The sequence below is a fragment of the Thalassophryne amazonica genome, chromosome 13 (assembly GCF_902500255.1).
Source record: "Thalassophryne amazonica chromosome 13, fThaAma1.1, whole genome shotgun sequence".
NCBI classification, from domain to species: Eukaryota; Metazoa; Chordata; class Actinopteri; order Batrachoidiformes; family Batrachoididae; genus Thalassophryne; species Thalassophryne amazonica.
In genome coordinates, this window is record NC_047115.1 from 14197414 (window position 1) to 14214626 (window position 17213).

At 38.6% G+C, this 17213-nt stretch overlaps 1 protein-coding gene across 1 annotated transcript in view; it reads right to left on the reverse strand.

The window, feature by feature from the left end:
- The window catches only part of ehbp1 (EH domain binding protein 1), a 331101-nt gene that overhangs the window by 174296 nt on the left and 139592 nt on the right, over nt 1-17213 (reverse strand). The window contains 4 exon segments of the mRNA XM_034184954.1: nt 1200-1337; nt 8096-8206; nt 11624-11763; nt 15593-15774. Coding sequence (XP_034040845.1) covers nt 1200-1337; nt 8096-8206; nt 11624-11763; nt 15593-15774 — 571 coding nt within the window.

The window sequence follows — 17213 nt, forward strand, 5'->3', positions numbered from 1 at the left end:
GTATACTCTTGCTACACTCAAACTGCCCTTTGGGACAAAGAATAAACTGAAATTGGTTTCTTCTTCTGGGCTGCGCTTTCTTCTACTGGATGTGGTGCTGCCCCCAGTGGTGCTCATGAAATAAACAGCCAGTGCCAACGTGCTACAGCATAGTAGTAAAACCCTGAAGAAGATCCAGAGTCGATTGTGAAATATAGATTTGCAGATTATCAACGCTACTTGGCTTATTCTGACTAATTCTAATTTCTACATAAAACAAACAACTGTATCAAATTGCATCATACTGCAGTGAATCAAATCATTACTTAATAAAAAGTATTGTTCCTCAATGTAGTGTAGTACATGAATCTCAAAATATATATAATGTTCTACAAGGGAGATGCACACCCCTGCTAGGCATGCATTTCCAGTATCATTGCCATTTTTATTCACTCGCTTTTAGTTAAATTATAAAGTATAATTCTGATTCTGATGAAAAGTGTCCAAAGACATGAACATCCAACCCCAAATAAACACTGGGTACTTGGGCAGGATAGACTAGCTGATAGCTGAATGCTTACTTACTAACAAAAAGCCAGATCATCAAAAGGTTTTAAAAGCTGACTTAAAACACATTTAATATTTACACATGCTACTGTGCACCTATTGTCTAACAGACCGACAGGTCCTGAAAATAACAAGCATGCATTGATCCTGGCCAGCTGACACACAATAAAAATAACAGCCATATCACCAAACCAAAGAGAAACAGCTCATCTATAAACCTTAGAAATAAATCTACTTCACAGGTCAATCTGTTTTCAGGCAAGGTAGTACACTGTTTGTGTGAACACTTAATAGAAATTTAGAGCTTCATGACAACCAAATTCATGGTGTGAGAATAAGAGCAACTTCAGCAAAAATAAACCATGTGTGTGAGGTTGCCACTGAAGAACAACCTACACTAATCCACCTGGACACACAGGTAGACAGACAAAAATATTGGTTTAGCTGTCTGACTGAAACCAGTCAAGCTTCCAGTCATGGTATGTGAACATCAAACCCATCAAACTGTGTAAAGTGACATTCTCCCAAGGAGACACCAAAGCCAAAACTTACTCCAGAAAGAAAACTTGATATTAGCTCAAAGCTTGAAAACCACCTGACAATACACTCAGATTTTCTGATTTGCCAGCATTTGATTGTAGAGTTAACCTTACCTTCATCGGGATTGCTAAATGGGTTGAGGTCGCTGGGATCCTGAAGGTCATCATCAAGCTCATCAAAGGGATTCATGTTCATTAAGGGAGGAGTTTCCTGATCTTCGTCTTCCAGGAAGTTCAGCTTGCTGATCAGCTCTAATGCCACAGGTTCCAAAAATACAGTCAGCCATAAAAAAAGATTATGAATGAGAACTAATAAATTGAAAATAATTAGAAAATTAAACTCAAATGCAAAGATTAACAAATCCAAATACACCAAAATCTGCACTTTGGAGTGAACCACACACTTTAGGTTGCACTGGTGTCTTTTCTGGGTAAGGAAGACTTCGTCAACGTCCTTGTGTTCCACTGTTACCTCTGCCTACTTCAATGTGCATGCAGAACAGTGACAGTCTGGGAAAATTTGTGCTGCACGGAGGGGTCCTGTGGCAGATAGCGGTGTGGTGTGTGGAGTTGCTATAGAGACTTGTCCACTTAATCTTCATCATCCTCACTGTAGCTCAGCTGCATGCCAACAGGGTTTGGGTCAGTTTGAAAAGTCTGTAAATGTGCGTGTGAGGCAGAATGCCAGCAAGTGCTGTGAGAGAAGGGGAACAAAGAGTAAACCTGCTGGGTGTGTGTTTTCATGCCTTGGTCTATCTGTAATGTGGTAAACATTAAGTAGTGGCAGCTGATAAGATGTTTGATGCTTTTCTTTGCATCTAAAGGGTGACATAATTGGTCCAAATTAGATCTCCCACAAACACAGGAGTGTTTGTGGGAGAAACACCACAGTAAGGTTTGCAGGCAGAAACACTGAGTAGCTCAACTGAAATAGCTTGGGAAGACAAAATATAATGCAATGTTAAAGTATCCTCGGCCGTATGTGCATTGTGGTCTTTATACTTTTCACTTATTTAATTAATTATTAAGATCCTACTGTGTTATGTACAATTTGTACATGTTCAATAAAGCTCCTCAAATCAATCAATCAAAAATAATATTTACGTTTACAGCGTCTGCAGAGGCCTTGCGTGTGCGCATATGAGCTTTTGAGAAGAGCGTACGTTGAATATTTGTAAATCATCCTCTGTGCATTTGCAGGCATTAATGAGACAAATTTAACTCCATAGCAAGTTAGAGAAAGTTAACATGCACGCTAGCGTCAGTGAATTGACTTGTAAATCAGTTCACTGGTGTTATTAGGTTCCAAAACAGCATTTTCAGTTTTAGAAGTGTTTATTTCTCGCTAGCTTTTACATAATATATGAGAAAGGTATGTCTAGCTAAAAACAAAGTGAAGTTGGCAGCTAGCGACACCAGGAAGTGACATCATCATGCTAATATCCGCGAGATCATACATAAAATTACGTACAGAATGTGATTTTTGACGCCTTAAAATACCTGAAGGTTAGCCATGGCTGAGCTTGTCTGTAGACGTCTGTGCAATCACCAGTCATACAGCTTCATGATGAAGTGATATATTTATATATATTATATATATATATATACACACATACACACACACAGTGGTGGGCACAATTCCGATAATCTGATAACAGATAATTATCGAAGATAATGTTTTCATTATCGGATTATCTTTTTAGATAACTTTAAAAACCATTATCGGACAAATTATCTTCCAATACATTTTTGTCCGTTAACTTTTAGACCGATAACATAGTAAACAAAGATGAACAGTGACAAACATTTTTAAAATTTAAAATCAATTGAGCACCTACCTGTTAAAAGTTTCCTAACAGATGTATAGTTCTACCCTCTGCAAACAGAAGAGAGGTGTTTTTAAAGAAACCATTCTATCCTCTGCAGGCAAAAGAGAAGTGGTCCCACAAAAATCATTTCCTTTAACACCATCCGGTTAAGCGCTGATGTAACGCATCATGTGATAAATCTGTTTCCGGGTCCAAAGACCTCCAAGTTTACAATTAAATTTATGTCTGTTTGATCCTTTTAAGTATTTACAGTTTAAGTTTAGTTTGTGTTTACACTGTGCGCAAACCACCATCCCTCCCTTCTCCGCCTCCACCTCCGTTAACCGCATTCGTCTGGTTCTATGGTCAGAACACTTGATGAAACTTTTTTCTTTTACTTTGCATATTTTATTATGCACAGGTAATATACATGTCTATTTGTTAATAAACAATTTTTTATTACAATAAACAGGACGTTAAAGTGCAAACTTCACTTTCTCCCCGAACGACATGAACAGGAAGCGATCGCAGCTCGCTGCAACTCCCATTGAAAATAACGGAGAAACAACCTGAGTGTCTGACATTTTCACATAAAACAAACGCAGTAAGAATGTCTAAAAACCCAGTTAATATATCCAGGAGAGTTTTAAGCACAATATACAAAGAGTTTTATGTTGTGATGTTGATGCTGTTGTCCGTGTGCAACAGTGTAAGTGCAGCCTGATCAGATCGTCTCAGTGCAGTTCTCAATGTTAATGACAGCGTGCCTTTTTTGTTTGGAACCGGAGGTTGAAAATCACATGATGCATTATGTCACACTTAACAACCGGATACTGATACGCTGGCAATATCACCCAAGTCATCCAGAGGCATACATTTTTTAACTTATGGTCCAAATTTTAACAAAACTAATTTTGGACAAGTTATTTAAAATTACTGTCATGTCTGACATTTTATAAAGTGAAAATATCAGATGTATGTTTTAGTTTTAATGTAATGTGCTAATTTTAAGGTTTTAGTGAGCACATGCTGTGCCCAGCAGTGCATTATGGGTAATAGGGTAATGTCAGTACGTTCACGACAGGACAAATTCATTTCAGACACTCTGTTCAGGCTCCACGAACAACAGCATTAAACTCTAGTGCCTAAAACTCTCGTGAATATATTCTCTGGGTTTATAGACGTTGTTGTATTTGCGTTTGTTAAATTCCACGCATCTTAAATGTAGCAGACACGGATTATCTGGGATTTTGTTTTGGCAAGTTTTTCAGGCCACTACTGCCATCTACTGGCCAGTAGTGTTCATGGCAGTATTCACCCTAAGTACTAAGCGTCTGGGCACCAATAGATGGCAGTGTTCTATTTATTTGGACCCCGGTTATATCAGATGGTTGTCAAATCAACTTTTTGGCTTTGCAAATGGCTTTTTTTGTTTGTTTTTTTTACAAATTAAGTTTAAAAACAAAACAACAACAACAACAAAAAAACATTACAAGACAGCTCTGCGGTGTTTGCACAGGCACAGTGCGAGCGGTTGGATGCTTGTAGTCCCTCAGCAGCAGGATACAGAATAATATCAAACAAGTTTGAATTTCATTCGACCATACGATCGGCGATCAGTAACCTGTAACTCGGTCCAAAAAATTTTCGCACGAATGAAAAATCATCTGAAAAAGGGTCAAAACTCGCACAGTGTAAAGCCAACATTTATGTGTCAAGACAAAGTGCACGTTTTACAACATCTTCAAACGTGAGCATGGCACTAATAAATTCTCTCCACATGCAAAACATTTTGCGATGACTCCATAAAAATGCCTGTTTTTACAAATAAAAATGGAATATTTTACAAAAGCACATTTATCTGTAAACACCAACACACGTCACATTAACGTGTTGGTTTACATAATGAATGACTGAACCAATCAGTGTTTAGCAGAGGCACTTTTACCCAGAATCCTTTGCGATCTGTCTGTTTGTTACAAAACCTCAGAATTAGTGCATTATTCAACATTAAAAGATATATGTTATATTTTAACTTTGTACAAATGACAGAATTGACATTAATGGAGTTATTCTATTGGTATTAATGTTATTTATAAATCAAAACCATAAGTCAGCATGACTTTATTTTCCAAGACCTCCGCCTGACCGGAGTGTTGTGACTGATAGAGAGCTGGCTTTGTGGCTGCTCTCAGGGTGCCTCTGTGCTGGAAGCTGTGCAGTAAACAAGTACTTCCAGCAGGGGCAGGATGTTCAAAGACAAAAGTGTGGCCTCATTGTTTGGGTCTGTTGTCACTTTTAATATTACTAGAAGCTATTGTGGCATTAAAACTCAAATACAATTTATTAATAGTTGCAAATGTACCAGAGACAATATTGGAATTTATCTGTTATCAGTTATCTGTAACTTCCGATACATTTTTTGGTGGTTTATCGTTTTATCTTTATCAAAGATAACTTTTCAGTTATCTGATTATCTGTTAGCGAAGTTAATTTTTTGGTCATCTGTGCCCACCACTGTGTGTGTGTGTGTGTATATATGTGTATATATATATATATATATATATATATATATATATATATATATATATATATATATATATATATATATATATACACACACACCCACACACACACATACATACAGAAAAGACCACTTGAAAGTTCAACTACAATTTGCCAGGAGGCACATCTGAGATTCAACCATAGATTTGATCTGTTTAGTTGAAAGAAAATTCTGTGCAGCTCCCCTATGAAGGCATGAGTGGTGATGCAAAATCCAAAACTTGCACTATGCACAATTTCTTCAATCACAGCCACAGAAGTCTATAACTTCTTCAGGGTTGTTTGGGTGTTTTGGTGGCTTTCTTCTCTAATCTCCTTCTTATACAGTCATTCAGTTTTTAAGAACTGTCTACTCCACACAGATTTGTCATAGAGTAGCATACTGATTATATTTCTTCATAATTGTTGTAAATAAAGTCCAACACACATTGAGGGACTTGGGAATGTTCATGTATCCACCCCGACTTGTCCGAAGAAAACTGGATGTAAAAGTGATGGTTTACATGTGCTATAGTAAAGGGGACACTTATTCACGTCATCAATTTGGCTTTTAGACTTTTATTTCTTTTAATTCATGATGTAGAGATTACTTTCATTGTGAGTTTAAAGGGCATAATATTAGACATTTTAATATACAAAGTCAGAATTTTTTTTTTTTGATGTCCTAAAAAATTTCTAGCATGTAAAAGCTCAAGGGGTCAAAAATGTTTTCACCCCACTGTACGAGTATATTCCTACTCGGGGCCTAACTACAGATAGGCTCTTCAGGCCCTCCAGCATTGTCTTGGGGCTTCCTTGATCTCATGCGGTCTTTGAATCTCTGACCATTAATGTACTTGTGGATATTTAATTCACTGTATGGACTGAACTGCGTATTATCATCTTTACTGTGAACTGGTGGGGTTTTTATTTGGGGTGGAGATCCTTGTTGTCTTGTTCTGGTTTGATCTGCTTTCTCATTTGTTCTTTGTGCGAGGTTGCAAAACTGGACGTTTTCAGAAATAAAATGCATAAAAAAAAAAAAAAAACAGGAATATGATTCCCGACTGACCAACAAAATTTAAATTGGTTATCAACAGAGACTGGTTGTTGAATCCCATCCCTAGGTGTTGAGCCGACAATCACAACTACAGTTACTACAATTAACTATTAATGATTACTGATCAACTATTAAATTAGCTGACAAATATTCTGATAACAAAAAGTAAAGTTTTAAAAAAGAAGTTGCACACCTAAAGAACTTGATTTCCACAGTGTGCAAATGAAGGTGACCACAAAAAGTTTGAGTGGCCTTGCAGACAATAAAATTGGGGGAGGGGGGGAGTAGTCCACCCAAAATCTTACTGTGTACACTCCACATAATTCATTCCCACAGACTGATTAACTCATGCATCCAGCACAAATACTTAAATAATTTTAGCAGCACATTTGGTCATTGGAAGAGTCAAGGTGCTGGTTTGCAAACAGATATTTTTTCTAAATCTGTGCTCAATAAATGTATTTCCATGTTTGTTATTATCCACATAAACATCCAATAATACCCATCACAGAAGGTGTTATTTTGTATCTCAAGGTTCTTTGACAGTGGGATGCTTGCGTGCGCATGATCTAATCAAATGAGGAAAATTATTATTTTTTGCACACACAGAATTTTTAGTGCTCAATTACACACATCCTCATTACATATTTTGTTTCACTCTCAACATAGCTCTGCATCAACCATAGATGGGAGGTCAGCTCCTGCTCCTCCTTTGCTGTGTGGATACAGGCACCCACACTGTAACGTGTTGTTGTTCTGCATTTCTTCTGAAATACATTTCTGCGTTACATTGATATCGTGCAGTGAGTAGCCAGCTTAATGGTACACCTCCCTCACAGTTCAGTTTTAAGGTCACAGGACAAATCAAATCTCAATACATTCCCGTCAGGTCCACAGTGAAGGAACTCACACAGAATAAAACGGTGGAGTAATATCACTTTAAATGTTTAACTGTTGGGCTTGAACATCTGCAGTTTAAACAATGATTATTATGCCTCAAGTTCTCACACGGCTTTCTGCACAATTATATTAAAATAAACACTAAATAAACTTCACCAATATAATTCATAGTTATTGCTGCAGACCTTTAAGTACACAACTCTCAGTTCAGTTCATGTACCACACCACAAAATATTGCAGTTTTTCAGTTTTACCCCTTAGTGTTGCATCATGCTAAATGCGGTTTACACAGACAAGACACAATCTCCTGGTTTGGTTCACTGCCAATTGCGAGAAAAAGAAGAAACAAAAGGAACTACAGAGATAAACATCAATCACTGTGTTGGGAACATCACCTTGAACACCACCTCACCACATGGACCAAGGATAAACTGAAAGACCACATGACCACAACACAATTCCACAATACCAATGGGGTTTTTTTTGGGGGGGGGGGGGACAGACAGAAAGGACACTTTGTAAAAACAGATCATGAGACAAAGAATTGTGTAGGAAAAAGAGCAAAGAAAAAAAAAAGTGTGCCTTAAACTATGGTGATGAATGGCAGTGGAGAGATGAAATAAGGTTTAAAAGATTATATACGGTAGTACGGCCAGGAAAAGACTAGATGAAAAGTGAAAGAAAGACAAAAAAAAGACCTTGGGAGGTAGCGGCAGGCTTAACGGTTGCTTTGCGTGCGCGCTTAGTGATACCATCATCATCATCATCCCCATGTAAGCAGCTGAGGGCATTCAACTGGTTTACTATCTCTGTGAAGGACAGGGCCATACAGGAAGGGAGGAAGGAAGAATAGCAGTGAAAAAAGGTAAAGTAACCCACCCCACTGAGAACATCCACACATTCACACAAAATCAGTCTTCTTTTCAACACACTGATCTACCTACAGGTTTCTATCAAGACTGCAGACATGCGTGTAACCTGGTATAGCTGGAGGAGCTACTGTAGGTGACAGGCCAGGCTCGCACAAAAGGACTTTTATAAAATGATCAAAAGTAGAATAAGAAACAAAACAAAATAAAAACCAGCATTATAATGAAAAACGCTTGACCTGTGACCTAATTAACTGTAAAGGTTTTTTTTTTTTCTTTTTTTTCGATTTTAGAGTAATGACTTCGCATATAGCAAGCTTGCTATTTGAAAATTCTGAAATAAAAAATAAACAGTCTAAAGAAACGGGCAGACGGTTCACATGGCAAGATTTTAAAACTGTCAGTAGGCTTTCAATGCCTGAGAGACCCCACACATGGCGATAAAAAAATCATAGATATAACAGTTTTGGTAAAGACAACACACCACACACGAACAGATTTCACTCACAAACATTCCCAGATTAGACAGGAAATCTCACAGAACCTCTCAAGATCAAAGAGGAGTTCAGAGTAAACAATTTTGGATTCCCTCTGTGCTTCAGTCACCTCGCTTTCTGATTGGCTACACATCACTTTCAACAGGCTGCGTGCTCGTTTGTGCTCGGGGTACACCCCATATGCTGTGATATCGGGCCAAGACAATCCAACGTGTTGAATGTTCATGATTTAAGGTCTGAACAGTCCAACATCCTTCCGAGCAGACTAGAGCGCCCTTAACACACCACACACAGCAGTAATATCTGATAAGATTATCTTTAGACCCATTACGATAGTCTGAGTTTCCTTAAAATTGTCGGAAGGGGAAATTGGGTTAGAAATCTGTTTAATTATCTTGCCATGTAACCCAGGCATAAAGTATGAATTTTGTTCTTGAGTTCAGTGATTATAAGGCGCTAATCGGTGAATTGCCTTTGACGCTCTGGAATGATGCACGCACAGTGAAGGCAGGGCGGCCGCTATTTAGGGGTGAGCATTCGGTCGGCAACATCGGTATTTGTGGCTCCATCTTGACTGTCGAACACATTTTCTTCCTAATGTCTCTGCTCCTTTTGGGGGATGCATTAATATTACTATATTTTCCAAAGAATAATGCTAATTTAATTATTAATTTTTACTAGTTGGGGAGGCCCTGCACCTTGTACTCCTTTGCGGCTTATATTCTGAAAACTCAAGCATTCACTACTACTACTACTACCACTACTACTACTACTACTAAAAATAATAATAACTATTTATATATTGCTTTACCAAGAATCAGCACAAAAACAAAACAAACACCAGTAAATGTCAATAACAAAAGTAGATTACAGTAATGCACAAAAATCCTTAATTAAAGAGCTGATATTACATTCAAAAAATGTGACATACTCCAGTGCGATTTATATTCTGGTGTGACTATATACGTTTTTTTGTTTTTCTCTTCAAGATGCTTTTATTTCATTTTTTTACAGGTGTGACTTACTGTATACTCTGGTGTGACTTATACTCCAGATAATACAGTGTATTACTTGAGAAAAGGTTTGGTGTTCTTTAATTATTGCAGTTTATCACAATATGTATTCTCAAAAATCTGTACTATGTGAAATATGTTGTTGCAATACTGTTAAGAGTTGAGTTGTAGCTGTTCTGGTAACACTGTTTTCTCAATTTAGAAGCTTTTATAATTCTGAGGCAATACCGTCCAGCCCTAGTGTGACTACATTAAACGGTAAACTGTCCAAAGAACATACCTTTATTTTCACCTCAGATTGACTAGTTCATAGCTGCAGTCTAAATATCTGGGTATGTAGCACTGAGCATAATCTTCACTAATTTATACACAGCCAAAACACACACATTCACCTTGGTGCACGGGACACAATTTTCAAGTGAAAATATTCCCTTTTACAGTACAAAATATACGTTATGGTAAAAAGCACACATGATGCAGGACACGCTTTGGTTAGCTCGTGCCAGGACTGCTGTTGCTGGGGTAAATAGCTGGCTTGTTGGTTGCATAGCATCTAAAGGAGGAATATGACAGTAGTAGAGTCTTGGCAGCGCAGCCAAGCCTTTGATTCAAAGGCGCACGCAATGAAGCTTTGCTGTAGGCACTCAATGCATATACATAAAAATCCAACAAAAGCAGGGAAAAGAAAATAAAGAAAGCATGAAGCTTAACGGGGAGAGATGGTGCTTTGAAAAGTTGGATTAAGCAAAACAGGAAGCAGTGAGGCCCATATATTAGACCATAAAATGTATCCCTAACATGTATGTATGGAACGACGCAAACCACCATCAGTGCACCAACACAGGAAGGAGAAAGCAAGGAACAAGGCATAAAAGGGATGCAAGGAAAAAATAAAGCCAAAACATAACACCGCAAATAAATAAAGCTTATGAAATAAAATTCTCACTGCTTCTCTTGTATTCCACTGCGCACACACACACAGAAGCATAACAGCACAGAAATCAAGAAAGAAGCAAAGTTGATGCCCTCGATCTTTGTTTGGGTGACTCTTCAGAGGGGAATGGAAATTTCAGTGGCCAAGTGAATTTGTTCAGAAATATAACAAATGTTGTATAAATGCCAACTATCAAGTACAAAGTGGTATTACATAAGAAAATATCACTCAAAACAGCACTTGAAAATAAAAATGTATTGACTACAGTATTAATACAAAAAGGGATATTCTCAAAATTTATCTGTTTAGTGTGTTGTTACTGCAGTTCATTTGAAAAGTAACAACTTTGTTTTAATTAGCGTCAGACTGATTAATCGGTTGGCCAACTGTATTTGAGATATCCCTCCTTGGCCAATGTCTGTGCCCATGAATCCAATTGTATATATCTGCAGTCACATTTGACAAGTTGCCAGAGTGTCTCCTGTCGAATGACGCGGGGGGTGGGCTCCCACTTGTGCCAAGTTAAATGCAGACGGGTGCCTTAAAACAATGGGAACAGGACACTGTAGACAGCAGGAGAGTTACATTCATGTTTATTTAAGCACAGTTATTTTTATGTCTCATTTGGTAGTATTAAAATGTCGCATTGCCTCACATGCAAATAAATAAATATCTAAAATTATGCATCAGCCATCGGCTGTCCTGTTCTCTAAAAAATGGAATCTGCAATTGAAAACCTGTATCACTCAACCACTAATTTTAAAGTCTCAAAATTGGTTCCAATAAAAAGTAAAGCCGGTGACTCTGATTCATTGACAGACCATGTAACCAGAAAGCCGACGGCATTCTGCTGTCTTGACTTATGATCTGATTAAGATGTAGATAATCGACATTTCCACATGCCAGCTTTTACCTGTGATCTTGGCGGCTTTCTCCTCTTGGTTAACTCTGTTCTCCTCATCCTCTTCATTCTCCTCCTCGAAGTCATCCAAGTTCCCGATGTCCGCCTGCTTCATGCTCATCAGACTGGCCAGACTCTGCATGTCCTCATCACTAACCCATTCAAAGACACACACAGCTCAGACAAAAAAAATAAGTTCATCAGTTTTCTACCACACACCATATACACCAGCAAAAAAGCAACAATTCTGACGAGACATAAACCATAAACAGTTACTATATGAACAATATTCAAACTAAGTGTATAATCTCAGTGCATTAACAGAAGAGATGTGAAAAGAGAAGGAAAAGTCACAGAACGAATGAATGAAAATGCATATTGGCATCAGCTGCTGGGAGATGGAAAATTCAACCAACAGGAATTATCAATACTCTTCAGTTCTTTTGTCTCTTTTTATCACTCCTCTATTTCAGATCATTTTCATGTCTGCACTCGCACAAACACGTCAACTTCTCTCCCACTTTAAGTTTTTACTCGCTTCACCAGTCTGCCTCCCCCTCAGTACTTTTGTTATTTTTATATCCATCCCCACTTTTTTCACAGATCCAAACATTTTGTCATCTGATATTTGATGTGGGCCTGTCACCATATCGCCTCAGCATGAAACGGCAATAAACGCATTTGTCTCAGTTCTGTTCTTTGCGTTTGCCGTTACCCATTTGAAATGCTGTGATGGAGTTTGTGTGTGGTCGACACCATTCCCCGAAGGGTTAACAAGGGTTGTGAGCCATCGACCCGCTGTTTGCAACACAACAAAGGCGTAGCTGCTCTGTTCTCAATCTGTCTATATGTGTGTGTGTGTGTGCGCGCGCACTGGTCTTAAAAAGAAGCAACTGCTATCAAATTAAAATGAATAACGAACGGCAAACAATGTGAATGAGTGCATGAGGATGACGGTCGTCAGATTAAAGGTGAGACGCTCAAATGCTAAGGGTGAATAAAGAACTGCCAATATTAACGATGTGTAACACCGGAAAAAGGTGATGCAATCACAAAATCTGACAATGTGTCATGAACACGTGTGCATTTTTTTTGCATTTATACGTATGTGTGTATATATTCATGTACTATGATACAGAAAAATGCAAAAACAGTACTTATCTGCGTGTAAGCTTTGTTGAGGTGCTGCAGATTTAGGTCAAATGAAGTTAACAGAAAAAAAAATCCTCACAAAAATTTGTGCAAATGTTTTTAATCTAATCTGTAAGCTTTTGGGCAAAAGACCTTCCTCAGGCAGAAAGAAAAGGTAAATATTTTTATTATGCCCACAGTTGTCTCCCTAAGGAGGTGTTCCAGACATGTCCAACAGGGAGGAGGCCCTGTGGAAGACCCAGGAAATGTTGGAGGGATTATATTTCTTGAGAATGCTTTGGGATTTCCCAGGAAGACTTAGAGGACTTGGCCAAAGATAGGCAAGTGTGGCCTGAGTTGATTGGTCTATTGATAAATGGCAGAAAATGAATATATATTCATATTCATTTTCACACACACACACACACACCCAATTCCAATGAAGTTGGGACGTTGTGTGAAATGTAAATAAAAACAGAATACAATGATTTGCAAATCCTCTTCAACCTATATTCAATTGAATACGCCACAAAGACAAGATATTTAATGTTCAAACTGATAAACTTTATTGTTTATGTTCAAATATTTGCTCATTTTGAAATGGATGCCTGCAACAAGTTTCAAAAAAGCTGGGACAGTGGTATGTTTACCATTGCGTTACATCACCTTTCCTTCTAACAACACTTAATAAGCATTCAGGAACTGAGGACACTAATTGTGAGTGTCATGATTGGGTATAAAAGGAGCATCTCCAAAAGGCTCAGCCATTCACACACAAAGATGGGACAAGGATCACCACTTTGTGAACAACTGCGTGAAAAAAATAGTCCAACAGTTTAAGAACAATGTTTGTCAATGTTCAATTGCAAGGAACTTAGGGATTCCATCATCTACAGTCCATAATATAATCAGAAGATTCAGAGAATCTGAAGAACTTTCTACACGTAAGTGGCAAGGCCGAAAATCAACATTGAATGCCCATGACCTTCGATCCCTCAGGCGGCACTGCATTAAAAACCGACATCATTGTGTAAAGGATCTTACAACGTGGGCTCAGGAACACTTCAGAAAACCATTGTCAGTTAACACAGTTCGTCACTACATCTACAAGTGCAAGTTAAAACTTTACCATGCAAAGTGAAAGCCATACATCAACAACATCCAGAAATGCCACCGCCTTCTCTGGGCCTGAGCTCATTTGAAATGGACAGACGCAAAGTGGAAAAGTGTGCTGTGGTCTGATGAGTCCACATTTCAAATTGTTTTTGGAAATCATGGATGTCGTGTCCTCCGGACAAAAGAGGAAGAAGATCATCCAGATTGTTACCAGCGCAAAGTTCAAAAGCCAGTATCTGTGATGGTATGGGGTGTGTTAGCACCCATGGCATGAACAACTTACACATCTGTGATGGCACCATCAATGCTGAGAGGTACATCCAGGTTTTGGAGCAACACATGCTGCCACCCAAGCAACGCCTTTTTCAGGGACGTCTCTGCTTATTTCAGCAAGACAATGCCAAGCCACATTCTGCACATGTTACAACAGCGTGGCTTCATAGTAAAAGAGTGCGGTACTAGACTGGCCTGCCTGCAGTCCAGACCTGTCGCCCACTGAAAATGTGAGGCGCATTATGAAGCGCAAAATATGATAACGGAGACCCCGGACTGTTGAACAACTGAAGTCGTACATCAAGAAAGAATGGGAAAGAATTCCACCTACAAAGCTTCAACAATTAGTGTCCTCAGTTCCAAAGACTTATTGAGTGTTGTTAGAAGGAAAGGTAATGTAACACAGTGTTAAACATAGCACTGTCCCAACTTTTTTGAAACGTGTTGCAGGCATCCATTTCAAAATGTTTGTACAAAAACAAAGTTTATCAGTCTGAAAATTAAATATCCTGTCTTTGTGGTGTATTCAATTGAATATAGGTTGAAGAAGATTTGCAAATCGTATTGTTTTTATTTACATTTTATACAACGTCCCAAATTCATTGGAATTGGGGTTGTGTATATGTAGGGGTAGGTGGCATAAAGCAGAAGTAGCTTTATAATATACGTTGGATGAGCAGTGTGTTAATACTGCAATACTGATTCAGAACGGGAAGCATACACGGTGCCATTTATGCTATGTTAACAGGTTGAAGAGCGGGCTTCTTCTACACTGCCCTTTCTGCTACTGTATGCTGGGCTGCCCCCAGCAGTCAACAAAAGGCAAACAGAGGCAGCGCCAGTATGCTGCAGCACAGTAGTACAAACCCAAAGAAAGTCCCTTATCTATCAGGAAATGCATATTTGAAGGCAAGCAATGCCATGCTTTGCTTATCCTAATTTGTCAATTGTAATTTCTACATCAAACAAAGTAGGTCCGTAGGTTTTTTTATGAAATACGTATTTTAAGCTAAGCAATAATCATGGAAAATGTCTACATTAAACAAAAAACAGTATCAGATTGCATCAAATTGGGCCATAATATATAGCATCATCCCTGAATTATATCATAGCTCTGCAAGGTGGCACTGCAGCAAAAAAAACTTGATAAAATGTGAAGGACATTACCATTACTGAGTATTAAACAAGGCAACTTGGTCCATATTCAGATAGACATACTGATTGCTGCTCCAGTCCACTCACTGCTCAAATGAATCTATACTGGTTAATACCAGAGTGAATATGGCCTGTGGACTAAAGGGCGCAGTTCTGCAGTATTTCTCATTGAGATCATTGACGCTTTTCACAGAATTTCTGCAACTGGAAAACCCACCTTTGATTTAACAAGAATTAAATCAGTAAACAGCATCAGGAAACTCAGTAAGTGTTCGGGAAGATGAGGCATGAAAGAGTAAGACTCACGTGGCCTTTCCCTCACGGAGGAAGATGCACGAGAGGGAGAACTGTAGAGTGGCCGACACCACCTTTTTTGAGAGGGGCTTAAACTTAAGTTTCACATCCGTCTGTGTCGGCATAGGGCTCGCATACTGTTTCATATTTATACTGCTGGTTGCCAATGCCTTTCTTCGACCTGATGAAGACTCCTAGAGAGGGAGAAACAGAAAACAAATTCAAAGGAATATATGTAAAAGTTGGAGGATCATACATCAGTAGTAGACAAGAAAACACTGATTTGAGGGAGGAGTAAATACAACTGTACTGGCTTCCAGTTCACTAACATTTCAGCTCCTCCGTACATCTCTTGGTCTGTCTCCACCTCTGGAACTCAACCTACTTCCACATCTTGAACATTTACAAGAAAGGCCCTGGAATGGACTTCTCAGCTGTTGTGTCTCCACTGCCACTGCAGTGATAATCTACTGATCTCACACAGCTATGTATGTTTATATAACATTTCTACAGCAATGGTGTCTGTAACACTTTTTTCAATACTCCTTGAGGACTCAAGTCCTTGCTGGACCTCCTCCATCCACAAGAAAGTCAACACTTCCTCGATGGTCCATCCATCACTTCTGCAATCCATATTCTGGTTTGGTTCTTCTGCTGCCCTCATTCTGCTTGTCTGGCTTGGCACTTGTTGAGGAGGAGTTTGCATCCTCTGGCTTTTGTCTGAGGAGGAGTTTGCATCCTCTGGCTTTTGTCCTTTTTATCGTACTGAACTTTGGAAAAAACTGTGTGTTTGAATTGAATGCTTTTTATAAATAATTATCGTTTTTGTTATTATATTTCTACTCTGTCCATAGTGATGCATTTTGACAGAGGTGAAAACTTCTCCAGCCTGCCTCTGTGAACCCTCCATGCTGTCATCAACAGAAGGTCAATTCTGAAACTCATTTCAGCCGTACTACATTTCTAAAATGTGCTCTAGGCGAGGGGATAGCAGTTAAAATGGAATTTTGGAATACACTCCACATGAAGTGATAAGACTTATAGAATCAGTGACAGGGCTGTGTCCAACTAAATGACAGAAAAAGAATCAAGAGGACAACTGAAAAGACTCGTCATTGGCTGGAAGATAGGAGAACTACGTAGTCAGGGCCACTGCAACTTTTTGTTGGCCCAAGCTAAAAGTGATAGATTTTGTGCTAGACTAACAGCAGTGGAAGCATCATGTTGTCAGTGAATAGCACACTGGTGCAACATACAACATATATGTGTTGATTACCCTAGCAAATCAGGACCCTCTTCTCTAATTTAATAATTTTGTTTTAAAAGATGTTACCTTTGTGACGTACTGCACTGATTTGGATTCCTTGATTAATCAACTGATGAACATCATTGTATGCGGGTGGTGGTGGTGGTGGTGGTGGTGGTGGGGGGGGGTGTCTGTTCATTATTTATTTAAAACAAATTAGATATGGCTGGTGTTGGACCATTTGTATTGTTCTAAACCAATAATAAACTTGTTTAAAACATTTTACACTGCTTCGAACATTGTAAACCTTATAAATCTTATATTTACTGGCTTTATAAAGCTCTAATCTGTCTCAATAATGTCTCACTTCCCCCCAATTTCAGCACG